The 16,737-nt window shown below is 41.9% G+C and overlaps 1 protein-coding gene across 5 annotated transcripts in view; it reads left to right on the top strand.

Moving 5' to 3' along the window:
* The window catches only part of LOC146567854 (rab3 GTPase-activating protein catalytic subunit-like), a 35,298-nt gene that overhangs the window by 13,527 nt on the left and 5,034 nt on the right, over positions 1 to 16,737 (top strand). For 4 of the 5 annotated variants that reach the window (XM_085283499.1, XM_085283498.1, XM_085283501.1 and 1 more), the window contains 7 exons: positions 5,138 to 5,193; positions 7,150 to 7,228; positions 7,324 to 7,456; positions 8,424 to 8,502; positions 9,606 to 9,725; positions 12,423 to 12,522; positions 15,548 to 15,651. In XM_085283499.1, the coding sequence (XP_085139625.1) occupies positions 5,138 to 5,193; positions 7,150 to 7,228; positions 7,324 to 7,456; positions 8,424 to 8,502; positions 9,606 to 9,725; positions 12,423 to 12,522; positions 15,548 to 15,649 (669 nt within the window). In that variant the 3' untranslated portion in view covers positions 15,650 to 15,651. Of the gene's footprint in view, positions 1 to 4,953; positions 5,048 to 5,137; positions 5,194 to 7,149; positions 7,229 to 7,323; positions 7,457 to 8,423; positions 8,503 to 9,605; positions 9,726 to 12,422; positions 12,523 to 15,547; positions 15,652 to 16,737 lie in introns of those variants that run through there. The other variant, XM_085283503.1, reaches the window with a different exon arrangement.

Raw genomic sequence — 16,737 nt, 5'->3', positions numbered from 1 at the left:
TATCTGAATCTTTCCACAGCGATAGTAAGAAGTTGAACAAGCAGTTCTGACATCGCGCACACACACACACAAACACACACACATGCACACATGCACATGCTCATGTCACTGAACGAATGTATTAATTCCTGTTGTATAAAGAAAGAAAGCAGACGGTGACAGAGCGCGAGTCCATGAATGTCTCCTGTGCGAGCGCTCTGTGACCGTCCTCACGAGTAAACACAACTGCAGTGTTTGTGTTTTCTAACTCAGGTGTCTCAGCTGAAGAACTGCGGGGTGATTTTTAAAAATCCCCTGTCAGTAGTCATATAAAACAGAGATTTCTGTAGTAAAAAGTGAAAAACAAACTTTTCTGTCATTTAATTGTTATTTGCTTGATTTCTTTGTGTAGCATGAATGGCAATAAAGGAGGTTTTTATCACTAGGAAAAGCTGTAAAACTTATAAAAACACGGTTAAAAGTCCAAATTTCATGCTTGTGCTTCTTTGTGGTGAGCAGCAGATCCAACAAGTTAAGAATTATTAACGACTTCAAGCGAGCGTTCAGGCCTGTGAAACTCATTTAGACACTCAGACAGTGAGCCATGGCTCTGTGGTATGTGCACACATCTCTGCCATTCAAAGACACTTTGTATAACTTGATTTTATGTTATTTTTCAAATGTACATATTCTTTTTCAACAAAGCAACATTTTATTCAGTGTTTTCATGAAAATAGTATTTTTATGCATTAAGTACTACTTGGGAGAACACACCTGAGGTCTAAGGCCTGGACAAGTTTGAAACAATGGAAAATAGCAGAAAATAAAAACAAGTCTGCACTCAGCTTTGCAGTCTTCCATTGAAATGCAGTCAGATGCTGCCCACTTTACGTTTTCACAGTTGTTTGGTGGTGGCTATGGCGGAGCTGCCACAAGAGGCCAGGTGGATGAGGGAAAGGTGAGGCAGGAGGAGCAGAGGCCCGAGGCGGCCGCCGGTCCGAGTGTCAGGTGAACTGAACTTCAGGTAAGAAGTTATGACCTGCAGTCTATCTGGGTCAGATATAAACCAAGTTTAGGTGGAGTTTATTTTCGTTGTGCTGACTTTTTACAGTCAGTTACAATAACTCGTACTAGCTAGCCAGCATGATGGAGTTTCTACAGCTGGGTGGTGCTATGATGTTACTGATAGTGAACTTCATTTTATTCATAAGGTTAGTTAGTAGAGTTGCCAACCGTCCCCTAAAAAACAGAATTGTCCCGCATTCAGAGAAAATATTACTCGTTTCGTATTGAGGTGAAAAGGAGCACAGTTTGTCCCGGACTTCAGCTACAATGGAAAAAGACACAAAGCTGGAGTTATTCTGTGTCTTTACACTGTCAGCTGTCTCTTCTTCTCTCATTCTCTCACCCTCCCTCTCCTGTTGCTACTTCAATCATGAAACTGATCAATGATCAGCTGATCGTCTCTCTCGTTAGTTTATGTCCCACTTTGCGCCAGAAAGAGGAAGCCAGCGGTTGTCGCGCTAAAAAACAGCAGCACGTTTAAGCTTGATCAGCTGTTGTTAGAATTTATTTAATATTACTTTCTAGTATCAGCTGATGTTTGCTGGAGCCACAGCTGTAAAGCTGCTGGTCATGATGCCGGTTTGGATATGTGGTGAGAAACATCTCTCTCTCTATGACAGCTGGGATAGGCTCCAGCGCTCCCCGCGACCCTGAGAAGGATAAGTGGAAGCGAATGAATGGATGGATGGATTATTAGAGTTACAGTCATACATATTTTCAGAAGCTTGTATTTAATCTCCATAAGAAACAATCATATTTAGCAGCATGAAAATTACATATTTATTTAGAAAATTACGTATTTTTATTGGAAGATCATGAGGGAGGAAAATATATGGTTCTTCAAAACAGAAAAATAAACAAAAAATCCATATTATGGAGTTGACAAGTGGTGACACACGAGTAGAAAGCAAGATATTATTTCTTTCAAAATGACCATTAAACCTTAACAACCTTTGTAATATCACAAGACACATCATAACAATTCTGTTTTTGCACATGTCAAGTTCTACATCTTAATAGTTCACCAGCAAGTAGCTGCCTACTACTCCTTGATTCCTAAAGTACTCTGTGGTTGTGTGTTTAGACGCTGCTGGACTTTCTCTACTTTTGACTCTCTGTGCTAGTTTCCAAAACCTTCTCTTCTGCCTTTTTTCTCTTCCTTTCAGATCACTGATGTTCTTTATTTTTCCCTCTTTCACTCTATTTGTCCATCTTTCCCTTTATGAGAAACTCAGGCTGGCTGTTAATTTTTTCTCTACTTATTTTTTGATCCTCCCTGTTCCTTCTCTTTTGTTCCTCTACTGACAGCTTCCCCTTTGCTATTCTAGCCTGAAATGTACCATTTTGTAATTGCTATAATTTTTCTGAAGCATATGCATTTACACATATTAAGGATGAATATTCACAACACAAATATGTATTAAGCAACAGAAATGCTATCCGGTCTTTAAGTCTGATGTCATTAGCCGTTTCCAGGTCCAAACTCCGCTGCAGATCCCAAAGTCAAAGGAACTCTGTGGCATCACTGAGAGTTACAAACTGTCTAAATTCTTTCATCTTTAATAAAATGATCAGTGTGGCTGTTTTACCAGGTGTAACATCCAGGCATCCATGAAAACAGAATATATGAAATTTAACAGAGTTAGAAGTTAGCTCGCCGGTTTCCACCTTAACACCAGCTCTGCTATCACTTCCAACATAAATGAAGACAAAACTAAACAGCAGTGGCGTTTGTAGGGTTACTGATGTTGGACTAGCTGGTATATAATGATGTGCTACGTGATTGCTAGCGACACAGCTATGTTAGCGTAACATAAACACAGTGAAACTTTTTTCCACTTGATAAAAGTTAACGTGAGGGTTCCCGATGGTTAGGCTGACAGTGATCACTGACTGTTTTTAGGGGCTTGTTCAGATTAAATAGAACAAGATAAAAAAGAATAAAAACATGTTAAAACACAACAGCCTTAATAAACACAGTAGTTTGGACCTGAAAGCAGGGTTCATACATCATCACTTAAAAGACCAGCTCTCGGGGCAGAGATAGCTCAGTAGATAGAGTGTTTGCCCCATGATCATTGGAGGTTCAAATCCACTGAACAGCGGCTATCCTGAGATACCCTTGAGCAAGGTACCGTCTCTACACACTGCTCCCCGGGTCATGGATTGGTAGCTGCCCACTGCTTCGCTGAGTAAATGGGTTAAATGCAGAGGACTAAGCATTTTCCTACAGGATTAATAAAGTATACATTAACTATGAGATTCAAGATCAGGCAAATTCCATAATATTCAACACATCTGTAAAGCAGAAATATCAGTAAAATACACAGGAAGTAATATGACTGAAATAGTAATAAAAATAACTTAATATAATTAGTGAATAGGACACTTTTGTGACATTTGCCAAAATCATTAGAAAAAGGGTCAACACCGTCAGGCAAAAATCCTGATGGTGCTGACAAAATACCCTACTTTCTCTCATAGCACGTTTTTCTGACAGACGCCATCTTGTTTTTCATCAGTTGCTTATGGCCTCTACTGTGGTGTTGATGCACTATGGGTGTGACACAGAGTTTTATCAGAAAGGTATGCAATAAATGAAATAAAAATTAAAAAAACTCACCAGAGCAGTGACCTCATGGCATGTGTATCAAACAGGAAGTGGTAAAGGGGTCCTCACAGTGTAAGTTACCCACAATAATTCCTGATTTTTTTGTACTTTTTAAAAAATCTGATGGTGTTGACAGAAACTTTGGACATGTTTTGTCCCTTATCTCAAGAATCACTGATATATTCTCAAAATCTTTCATAAACTGCCTGCTTTTCAGGAATGAGGTGGTAATTCGATTTTGGAGCAGTTCTTGAGCCATAACCAATGATGAGCAGCTTTCCTCACTGTCACTGGTACGGTGCTGCACTGATGCCTTCCTGAGAGCCAATGCAAGCACAAAGAGTTAAGTCAGCAGTTTTTTGATGAGCTTTCAATATTTCCTTTAACTAACGGGGAGTGAGGTCCTTTTATCTCAGGCATGTCAGGAATACTGAAACCTGGGCTGACTGACCTGACCACAGCCTCTATGACTTCAGCATCACTGTGTCCTTTACACAAGAGGCCGACTGGCCCACAGATCTTGACACCTCTCCTTACTGTCACTTCTTGAAGCCTGTTTGCTGCTGTAGGAAACACATTTTATGGAGCTGTCAGCTGACTCGGCGATGTTCTGTTCACTCTTTGACACACCCTGCTAATTGCTTATATTAACATCTCTTGGCTGGTCTGAGAATGGGTTGGCGTTCCCCGGACAAGCTGGAGGAGGCTTCTCTGCTTGGGCTGCTGCTGTGTTACTGCTGCATTTCTGCTCATCAGACTCACCTAATGAGATGGCTGGAACTGTTTCTTTTTGGCGAGGTGTCTGATGTCAGCTGGCAGTGATGATGATGATGATGCCACTCGAAGCTGCTTTTTCAAGTTTGATTCAGTTAGTCTTGAGTGGAAGCGCCTCTTTGCAAGAGTCAGTTTTGAAAAGACCTGTTCAAAGTGGTACGTTGTCCCAAACAGAGATGCACATTTCAGGGCATGTCTCGCCAGGATGGGAAAAGCCTCAGCATGAAAGTACAGTTTGTGAAAGTCCAGCAGAGAGAGGCTGTTATACTTAGCTTTGAGCTCGTAGTTGTTTTGCAGCCCAATTATTTCCACTTGGAAAGTGTCTGGCACAGATGGTTGCACATTAAACGGCGTAGCAAACATCTCCAGTTCCTTTTGGATATTCTTCACATCTTGAAACCTGTCATTAAATGCCTGAATGAGTTTTGCACAACGACTGTTGTTGTGATTTGGCGCTACACAAATAAAATTTAACTGAATTTAGAATTTGTTTGTTTTCTTTTATTGTGAAAGAACTATAGAGGAAGCGACCACCTTTTCGCACATGCGTAGAAAAACATCCTAGTTTCCGGAACCGATCAGGCAGCCAAAGGCAACAACATGGCTGCTGATAGCGATGTGAGTTTGTTTTGTAACATGTCAGTGTGGTTGTTAAGCGCGCTGTAACAATACGACAGCTGATTTTACGTTTACGTTTGTGTTTTGCAGCCCGAGTCGGAGGTTTTCGAGATCACCGACTTCACCACTGCGTCCGAGTGGGAGCGGTAAGCCAGCTGGTCATTACTCTGAAAACTAGGATTAGTCCACAGCTTTACGTGTTCCGCACAGCTCGCCCTCGGGAGACACGAACCTGCATTTATTTCTTCAGGCCTAAACATAACAACATGATTGTATATTACAGCGAACCTAACCTCAAATAGTCAAGCTAAAGAGTGAGGCTGTGTATCTGTGCATATACATTTACCACCACTCTGATATCGCACACCAGCATCACTAAAACTATAACACTGCACAGATATAGATGTGCTTCCGGTGTAGATGAATAGGAAGACTGATGCCATATGTGTGAGCCATTTTTAAATAATCTTCTGGATATTGATTACCAAACAAACTATAGCCAACTAAAATGTATTATTACAAAATGTGCGTTAAATAAAATGCATTTTCCAAGAACTGACCTGTAATTAGACACATTTGTCAATAAGGAACTCACCTGCTTGTTAGGGCTTGAGCCAGAAGTTTGAACTAGGAGTGGGTTTCCATAATCGATATTCCAATTAAAATCGATTTTAGCTTGAATAAAGTGATATTGATTCATTAAATCCTGAATCGATTTTAAATATAAATGTATTTTGTCAGAAACTCCAGAATCTCAGGTTAAACCTCACAAAACGATTTCAACAATCACCAAACAGCTGAAACAGTAAATGAGAGCAGCTGCACGGGTTCCACACAAAGACGTAAACACAGAGCGTGGACCGTTCACCCGACGGCACGTACACAGACGTATGAGCTGACCGCTCACAGAGTCTGAGCTGCAGGTTTTGTCACTCTGACCAAAATTGACTGAACCAGCAGCAAAAGAAGATCCAGACTAGGCTTCACGTTTGATACTCATTGTCATTAAATCTCTTATACTTTGGCTGGTTTGCTTCCACCACAATAAAATCACACTTCCTGTACAGCTCTCTCTCTCTGCGTGCTTCAAGAAAAGTTTCCCATCTCAAGTCTGTTTTCTGCATTATTCGCTGCTTATTATGCACCCGTCTACCGTTGTTTACAGTGCTGTTGGAGGCTGGGGTTTTTGTTGTTTGTTTGTTTTTGTTTTTTAAACAAAACAGCAGTAAACCAGTAGGCTGTGGCTCCTTGTGTTTGTCAGGTGACAATAAACTAAATATAGCTAGATGGTACAGATTAGAGTCACTCTGTCAAAAGTCGGAATTTTCAACCTCAAAATCAGTAATAAAATAAATGGACTGGTTCTTATACAGCGCTTGCCTGCTCTCCTGGAGTACTCAAAGTGGTCTATACAACATGCCACACTCACTATTATCTATACGGTGAGCGCTTTCTAACTATCATACATATGCATTTATACTCTGATGGATGCATCGGAGAGCAAGTCGGGGTTAGTATCTTGCCCAAGGATATTTGGCATGCAAACTGGGGGAGCCGGGGATCGAACCACCAACCCTCTGATCAGCAGCTGACCTGCTCTACCTCCTGAGCTACAGCCAGCCCTTAAATAAATATATTAAATGACGAGAAACACGAGCGCACACTGAAAAAAAAACAAGGGACTCTGAGACACTGAGGCAGCTGATCTGGTTGGCCAATGTTAGCATCAGATTGATTCTTGTTTTAGTGGTTCCTTCCAAAATCACAATGCCACTAACCAAAGGTCACGAGGGGGGGGGGCTAAATGGTTGTTTGTACCAAAGCACTGTCTCGGCAAATTACTGCGTTGTCATGTCCTAATATGTTGATCCATTGGTTGGTGCAGCTCGTGTGTGCAGAGGCAGTTCAAATGGCTGCAGCCTCTTTAACGAATCACAGTTAACATTTGCATTCAGTCATATTCATTGCTTACTGTAGATGTAATATTTAAAGCACAGTGTGCTTGGAGGGAAATTCATTTCTGAAGATTAGTTTCAGTGGTTATTTAGCATGAACCAGACACTGTGCATGTATGCTGGGCTAATCTGTTCATCTGCCTGAAGTTTTGTGTCCAGAGTGGAGGAAGTGCTTAATGATTGGAAGCTGACAGGGAACACTGCACGGAAGGTTTCTCCAGAGAAGGTATTTTTTACTCATCAAATCTTTACATGCGTGTGAAGTATGCAGAAAGGAAGTATCTCACCTTCATCGTATGATGCTGCATTATCTGAACACAGGGGGAATACACCAGTGGAACCTGGGCGGAGAAGTCGCAGGAAATTAATTTTGCTGACTTCAAGTTCTACATAAGCCACTACTTTCTGAAACAAGAGTGTGAAGAGGATGATGGGAAGGACAACCTCGAGGAAGGTAGAGTCACTTTGTCTGCACTATTATCAACATCAGCTTTTCATTGACTGTTTGTTGTGAATGATGTCGACAGTGTTGGACAGTCCTGCTCAGTGCACATGCAGGCTGTGGTGGAAGGACCGTCACGTTTTCAGAATTTTGTTATCAGAACGATGACAAGCTGACATCCAGACTCCACACCCTTTATTATGTAGCTTTAGTTTTTATTATCCTGCAGGTTTGCAGAAATATTTATTATTATTAACATCATCCCAGGGCACAGCTGTGGGCCTCCATCCTCTGGTTTTCATGCTTTGACTCTGGCTTGTACCACAGCCTGCTCCCACACCACTGTTGAAACACTGATGAAGTAAACCTTGGAAAAAGCACGAGGTTTGGATGTATCCGCTTAAAAAAAGGAATAAACACCTTTTTTCTTTGTACAAATAAAAGCAGGCAAAGCAGAAATGTTACCTGGATACTTGCTTATTTGGTTGTGAATGGCAGTGGGCGTCCACTGAGGAGGGTAGCAAGGCTCCATCTTTGAAATTGAACGCTGCACTGAGGTCTAGCAGGACAAGCACAGAGATGAGTCCACTGTCAGAGGCCATAAGAAGATCATTTGTAACCTTCACTAAAGCTGTTTCTGTGCTGTGATGAGCTCTGAAACCTGACTGAAACTCTTCAAATAAGCCTCTGCAGATGATCTGTTAGCTGTTTGACAACTACTCTTTCAAGGATGTTTGATATGAAAGGAAGGTTGGAGATTGGCCTGTAAGTCAGCTGGGTCTGTCCTGTACATCACTAGAGACACCAGTGATGTACAGGACAGTAAATTACTGCCACCTTGTGGCCGCAACAGAAATGAGCATCTGTGAAAGTCAACCCAGTACAGTTATTTTGGTAGATGTCCCACTTTAATAATCATATGCACCTCAGATGGTGTTTAAAATGAACAATGTTTTTGACACAGTTCTTCTATTGGCAGATGCTATACCGTTGGCAATGCAGGATCTTCTCTGTATGAACAATGATTTCCCTCCACGAGCCCACTGCCTGGTCAGATGGTAAGTTTAGTCTTTACTTTTTATGCTAAAAAACTGCTTCACTCAAAGTGGAGTGGAGTCATTTATCTGCACGCCTCACAGCGAGAAGGTCCCGGATCAAATCTGTGTGGAGATGCATCCTGTAACTGTGCCTGCGCAGGTTTCCTCCACAGTGCAAAGATGTGCATGTTAGGTTTGTTACGGATTCAAATATTGGGGATGGATACAAGAGGAAAAACCAAAATAACAACACTGGTCCAGCCGGGTTGAGTCAAACGATGATTTTAATGATCACACGCGTGGGAGATGGACACCGTACGCAGACAGCATCAGATCTCAAAATGGTGGAGCATTGATCAAACTCTTATAGCCTCTAGTGGCCCCCACCTAATCATAAAGCCTAAACATTCACATTCTTTCCCTCACACGGCGCCTAAGCTACGACCTTGGCTCCCTGTTTATCTGCTCCTGCTGAGATGGGGCAGAAAACCTCTCCAGTATGTTCTGTTCTCTTCTAATCAGACAAATAAGGCGATGACTTTCTGCGAACACTATTTCTTATAACTCAGCAGTATAATGCATCATAAAACAATATCATTCATTCACAATAAATCAGCAGTCTAATGTAATGCAAATCAGTTTAACTAATACAATAGTTATCAGCTTCGTCTAATTCAGGAGAATAATGCAAACTAAAACTACATAATAATTCACAATCTTTAATTAGGGGTCTAACATGGCATAAAATAATATTATAATCCCACAGATTAAATGGATATGTGAGCTAGATACAGTGCATAGCATAAAGTGCAACATAAACATATAGTTTAAGTGTGTCTTTCATTTAAGAGAGCAAGTCCAGAAAGTGCAAGTGTTTCTGGCTTTGAGTTGCCAGAAAGACTTCGTAAATATAAGCAGAGAATCATAGATGCGTCTACAAAGAGGTAATTCAGACAATTTCTGAATATTTTATTTTTCTTCAGAGTGAAATAGTAAAATAATATCCCATTGATTAGTGATGGTCTTTATTGTTACCAAGGGATCTAACAGCATACAGAATGAAGCAAATGTTTCTTCCATCCTATGTGGATAAATGTCTGCTGTGATGCTGTATGTCTTGGTAGGTTTGGCATACGAGAGTTTGTGGTCATCAGCCCTGGAACGAACTGTGAGGCCGTCATCAGTGAGTCGAAATGCAACCTGCTTCTAAGCTCCATCTCCATCTCTCTGGCCAACAGTGGCTGGTAAGTTACGGTCATCGCACTGCGTGGAAGGTTTTGTGAGCACATTAGTGCCTCCTGACGGTGTGATGTGTGTTCATGTTTGAGTTTTAAGTGTGCAACTGAAGGAGTGATGGTTCACCCTTTGAAGGCGAACCATTTCTCTCTCACTATCGATAACGCCACAGTTTTCCCTTCTCCTCAGGTTAAGAGCTTTGGTGTCATCCTAGACAGTTCACTTTCCTATAAATCTCACATCAATAATTTCACCTATTCTGCCTGTTTCCATCTATGCAGCATTTTTTTTTTGCCTGTCCCATTTGGTTCTTTAGCCGTCAGAATTGTTGTCTGAAGACCAACAAGGATACCCGATGGATTTACTTTGCCAAATGGATCATCGTGGCATTGCCGTACTGGTCCATTTGATCGACCTTTGTTGTTGTTATTATTTATTTTATTTTATTTTCAGTTGTTACAGACGGGACAGACATGACTGAGGGATAGGAAAGGGAGAAAGAAAGAGGAAGGAAAAGAAAAACAGAAGGGGAGAGGGACAGTGAGAGAGGGCACTTAAAAAGAGAAAGAAGAGAAAAAAATCTTCTGGATCACCTGTTGAGAGAAAAAGAACAGAAAACAAGCAAAAAAAACAAAGCAACATACTAAACACAACACCATCGCATTAATCTAGCTAAGTGTAAACAGCAGTAAATACTAAATATTGAATGTTGTTGTGCAGCACGCAGGACAGACAGCGCACAATGTGCTTGGAAATAGCACCAATAAAGGTGTAGTTTATGTCTATGAGCAGTGAACACCCGTGTGCACACCTGTGTGGATCAGCGCGCTTGTATTCAAAAGGTTTCCCCATGTAACGGTCTGCAAGAGGATGTAGAGAGCCATAGCCCATTCTCCAGGGCATGAAGCAGGCATGGAGGAGATCCAGGCTCCAGACATCCAGAGGCCCCAGAGTGTGAGAGCCCAAGGAGGACCACCGGAGGGGCATCCGTGCCACCCTCCTGGGAAGAGCTGAGGAGAGCCCCAGACGAGGGGTCACCCCAGTAGCCACGGAGCAGAAGCCAGAGGGGGCTGCAGTGGCGTGCCCACCGGCTCTGCCGGCAGCCAGCTGTGCCAGAGTGAACCGAGCCGCAGGCCCGAGGGCCCCCTTTGCCCAGGAAGAGGCCCCGATGGCCAGCAGAGAACGGGGGTGTGTGAAGACCCCAAACCTCCCTCCTCTCGCTCATGTGTAGTGTTGCTGCGTGTTGTTCTAAGGTGCATTTAAAACATGGGAGAGCATGGTGCTGCTGCCAGAGAGCAGCAGGTGTTAGCACGGCCCCTCCCGAGAACCCTCAATGTCTACATGGATTTAAAGTTGAGAGGTGGGGTATGCAGCGTTAACAGATTACGTCCTTCTCTCTCCACCCAGTCTTCGTCCATTCTTGTCCACAGTCTCGTTACCTCCTGTATTGACTACTGCAATTCTCTTTTGCATGGTCTCCCCCATAAATCCCTCCATAAGCTTCAACTGGTTCAGAACTCTGCTGCTCGCATTATCACCAGAACCCCCTCCTACCAGCACATCACCTGTTCTTCAGGAACTTCACTGGCTCCCAGTGGAGTTCCAGATAATATACAAACTTCTGCTCACCTTCAAGGCCATTCATAACCTCGCTCCTCCTTACCTTTCTGACCTGTTCAGCACTACCTGTTCTGCCCGCTCACTTCGATCTTCTTCTTCTATCCAGCTTTCTGTGCTTCCCTTCCGCCTCAGCACCATGGGAAGCAGAGCTTTCACCTGCTCTGCTCCCAGGCTGTGGAGCTCTCTGCCCCCACATATAAGAAACACTGGTTCTCCCCCAGTTCAAATCTCAACTCAAAACCCATCTGTTCAAATCTGCATGTTCACTGTGAATCCACTGTTTGTTCATTTTATCTCTTACTTTTGTTTTTATTGCTCTTCATTGTGTCAGTGTTCTGTTATGTGTTTTTATCTATTGTACAGTGTCCTTTGGTGTCTTGAAGGGCGCTTTATAAATACAATTTATTATTATTATTGTTATTCTACTGGAAGAAGAGTTTTACATTTAGATTGGCTTTTATTTTTTATATTATTTCACTATCAATCTGAAAAATGTTAAAAAGCCTTTAAATTAACATGGTCTCATCCACCCCATGCCCCCCCTTTAGACTCACCCCTGTTTGCTGCAGGTAAAATGCGACGGTTGCAGGCTGTGACATGTAAACATGGTATCAGACTAAATGAATAGTTCATCAACATATTTGAATGTAGCCTGACTTCTGTAGCTTTCCTGCTGTGATGGAGGACGAGCTCTTTCAGAATAAAGGTTTTAATGATTTAACCCTTTCATGCACAGTGGTCTGCAGCTATTCAAAGGCTGTTTTCTTGTATTTGTGTTGGTGTTGATGGTAAACTTGCACAGAAACACTACACACTGATGTCTCCATACCCTTCATAAGTCAAAACCGATGTTGTCCACCTAAGTGGACATTTAAAAAATGAAGTTCAAAAATCTTATATTCATTCCTAAAGAAGAATAAAAATCCTGATTGATGTTGTCATCATCCACACATGAGGGTTAAATGTGTTCAGTATGTTCCCAGAAACAGCCGACAATGACGAGGTGTAATCCACGCCTGTACAGAGAGATTAATGCTGCAGCTTGTTACCATAAACATGAGCTGATGTCTTCCTGTTGTCATCAGGGTTGTTCCCTGTTCCCTCTGCCTCCAGTCAACATCGCCATTCGCTTCACCTACGTGCTCCAAGACTGGCAGCAGTATTCATGGCCACAGCAGCCTCCAGGTAGGCAGTACATGTTATGGTATTAATACACAAATAAAAAAAATGTAATATTATTATTAAGAAATTATTAAATTTTTTTAAATACATGTCAGCAAGTGGCTGACATCCAGAAACCCTGCCAGTGGCTTTTAGGAGTCGTGTGTGTGATGCAGGTCATGTTGTTGTTTCCTGTGGAACGATTGTACCTGCTGGTTCCAGGTCGTTCTTCTGATAAGTCTTTTCACTCGTCTGTCTGAAATCGTGTGGGGAGCGCTTGGTCGTGGCTGGTTTATCGTAAATAAATAAAAACCCTGCAGGGGCAACGCCAGGTTTATGGCCCCAACAGTGCTCACTGGAACCTTCAGTAACTTAGAAATTCTTCTGTAGCCGATGCCATCAGTCTTAAGTGTGCAAAGGTCTTGAGAGAGCTTGTTGGTTTTACCCATCATGAGACGCTTCTTGTGTGAAACCTGGCTAATGAGGCCATAGTTGGGACTGAACCGGCTGATATTAATTTGCACTAAGTGGCAGGATTGCTCTGTAATTACTCATAAATGTGTCTTTTTGCACCTTTCTTTCTGTCCAATACATTTCCCCCGTGTCATTCTTCATTGTTAGATGTCATGTACGGACATCTATGGTAGCGCTGGGTGATATGAGCAAAATGTAATATCACAATATTTTTTTGCTATATCACAAAACACGAAATAAATCACGATATGTTTAAGTTATTTTCAACCATATAGGATCTAAATTTGCACTTATTCAAACCGACCATTCAGGATGGTTTTCTATTGTCAACATAAAAATGATCTGAATGAACTGAAATGTTTTCTTTTAACCATCAGCTGCACACAGAGGATTTTCACAGATTACAGTATAATCACAGTAAGTCTCTTTCTGTGGTCAACACTAGACTTTAACATCAAAAGATCACAGCAACAAAAAACGACGTCAAGAAAAGAATCATGAGTCAAAATAAAACGACTGAAATGAAAAAGCTGCTCTGTTGTTCCTATAAAAATGACAAAAATAAAAAAAATGGATGACATCAAATTACAGAAACAAGTCGAGACAGTGACTATAAAACAGTTTATTTAATGTTTGCTTGGTGTGCAGGGAGACGTTGACATGCAGGGTTCAAAACATCGTTACTTTTGCAGCGAGATTCATTCTCTCACCGTCTGAAACTCCTGATGTCGCCATATTTTTACCTGTTCAATTCCATTTTATTTATACAGCACCAAATCACAACAACAGTCGCCTCAAGGTGCTTTATATTGCACAGTATTGTACAATAATAGATACAGAGAAAAACCCAACAATCATATGACCCCCGATCAGCAAGCACTTTGGTGACAGTGGGAAGGAAAAACTCCCTTTTAACAGGAAGAAACCTCCAGCAGAACCAGGCTCAGGAAGGGGCGGGGCCATCTGCTGTGATTGGTTGGGGTGAGAGAAGGAAGACAGGATAAAGACATGCTGTGGAAGAGAGACAGAGGTTAATAACAGGTATGATTCAATGCAGAGAGGTCTGTTAACACATAGTGAGTGAAGAAGAAACACCCAGTGCATCATGGGAATCCCCGGCAGCCTACGTCTATTGCAGCATAACTAAGGGAGGATTCAGGGTCACCTGGTCCAGCCCTAACTATATGCTTTAGCAAAAAGGAAAGTTTGAAGCCTAATCTTAAAAGTAGAGATAGTGTCTGTCTCCTGAATCCAAACTGGAAGCTGGTTCCACAGAAGAGGGGCCTGAAAACTGAAGGCTCTCCCTCCCATTCTACTTTTAAATACTCTAGGAACAATAAGTAGGCCTGCAGAGCGAGAGCGAAGTGCTCTAATAGGGTAATATGGTACTACAAGGTCATTAAGATAAGATGGGGCCTGATTATTTAAGACACAGGCATCGAACTCCAGGCCTCGAGGGCCGGTGTCCTGCAGGTTTTAGATGTGTCCTTGATCCAACACAGATGATTTAAACGGCTAAATCACCTCCTCAACATGTCTTGAAGTTCTCCAGAGGCCTGGTAATGAACTAATCCTTTGATTCAGGTGTATAGACCCAGGGTGAGATCTAAAACCTGCAGGACACCAGCCCTCGAGGCCTGGAGTTGGCAAAGCCTCATTTAAGACCTTGTATGTGAGGAGCAGGATTTTGAATTTTCACCATCGTACGTAGAAAGACTCACAATACATCGAGTTTATTTGTTATATTGTTTGATTTAAAGTTGTTTCTCTGCATGTGTGGATTGGATGGGTTGTTACCAACATCTAGTGAGAATTTCATGTGAACATCACCTTTAGAAATATATGTAGACAATTGGTGATGCGTTCAATATGTTTTACGTGTGTGTGTGTGTCATAAACAGAGGTTGGTTGTGTTACTGAACTCCCTGACTGTGAGGACGCCCTGGGTGGGCTCTGGTGACAGACTGCCTGCTCTGCTGTTTGGACGATTATTCAGTTTTTTTGTGTTTTTTCTGGCAGTTTTGATGCGCTCCTTGGTGGCGAGGTGGAGGGGGGGGGGGGGGGGGGGGGGTGGAGTTTGGGAAGTTTCCATTCGGTGCCTGTGAGGAGCCAATAAGGTAAAAACTGATGATACTTTCTAAAAATTACAGTCACATGTTTTCTGCACACTGAGCAGTCGGTGTGACGGCTTTGTTGCTTATCACGTGGTCTCGGAGCCTCTTCATCATCATCCTTATCTGTGGGTCTGAGGAAGACTTACTTTGTTTGCTGTTACTGTGTAATAATAATAATAATAATAATAATAATTGTTATTATTATTATTATAATTAACTCCAATAATAATCCATCACGACTTTGTGGATATGTTTTAATCTCTGTAAAGATTATTATAAAATGTTGTGAAGGTTTTGTCTATTTCAAAAGGATCTGTATTAGTAAGATAATAGTTTGCAGGTTTACTCGATTTTAGGCTTTTTCTCATGTTAACAGTAATTGAGGTTACAAACGTGGCAGGTCTTTCTTTTAATCACAGCTTTCTGTCACTCTGGAAACACTGTCATTTCTTCTCTTTCAGAGTCTGCTGAAGATATTCCATCAGTGCAAAAAACCATTCAGCAAGCTACAGTTCAAGCGAGCAAGCTCCTGCAGTCCCCCAACCAGGACTACAAGAAGTTAGAGGTCAGTGAAAACTCGACCGGACTTTCCACAAATGATTCAGTTTAAAAGAAAGTATCATTAGATTCACCCAAAAAAGTTTTGTTTTTAATACATTATTGATTGATTGTTAACTGTGTTTTTGTTGTAGTTGAGTATGTGCTGTACATGAGGTGTACGTAGACTGGACAGTGTGCACCATGGCTGAGAACTTGGCTGATAATTATTATGACTGTTGATGGTTGAACCATGAAAACAGGGGTGTGGTGCAGTGGGATTGTAGTGGGAGCTGGAGTAATAAACTCCAGTGCTTCCTCAGTGATGGCTAACTTTTTTCTAAACCTAAGTAATTCCTTCGGCTGTTCCCACCTGGGCTCAAAGCTTTTATACTCTGCTGATATCGGATGTGTTTATCAGTGATCGAAAACAGAGACTGAGATTGTTATTATTGAGTTTGATCACACGTTAGGTGCATTAAACACCTGCTTTAATACTGTCCTAAAGTCTGAGAACAATCATCACTTCTTCACATATAAAAATGTTCTTCTCACTAGCACTCAGTATCCATACAGCCCCTTTTCTTTGAATAACACTGTACAGCTGCACAGCTAAACCCCACCATGTTATATTTGCTTGATTGGACAGTCTTGTTGTGTAAAAGTATTCTTGGCTTTCTCAAAGTACATTTAAGTATGCCATGTATCCACTGTGACTCCAAACACGCCTTTTACACCCCGAGACTCAGCCTATAACGTTCCACGTAGGAAAAACCATGTACAGTAACAATGTGGTGTATGCTGTACAGTGCAGCGAGGAATGCTCAGACCTCTACATCGGAGAAACCAAACAGCCACTTCACAAGCGCATGGCACAACACAGAAGAGCCACATCCACAGGACAAGACTCAGCAGTCCATCTGCATCTTAAGGATAAAGGTTACTCTTTCGAGGATGCCAATGTTCACATTTTGGACAGAGAGGACAGATGGTTTGAAAGAGGAGTGAAAGAAGCCATCTATGTCCACTGTGAGCGACCATCTTTGAACAGAGGCGGGGCTTACGACACCAACTGTCTGCCATCTATAATCCAGTTTTGAGATCCCTCCACAGA

This window comes from Mchenga conophoros, linkage group LG8 (genome assembly GCF_057382185.1).
Source record: "Mchenga conophoros isolate Kocher_MC1m ecotype Shallow Benthic linkage group LG8, M_conophoros_male_GT1.1, whole genome shotgun sequence".
Taxonomy (NCBI): domain Eukaryota; kingdom Metazoa; phylum Chordata; class Actinopteri; order Cichliformes; family Cichlidae; genus Mchenga; species Mchenga conophoros.
The sequence above is the reverse complement of the archived record's forward strand: the minus strand, read 5'-3'. Positions and strand labels throughout refer to the sequence as shown.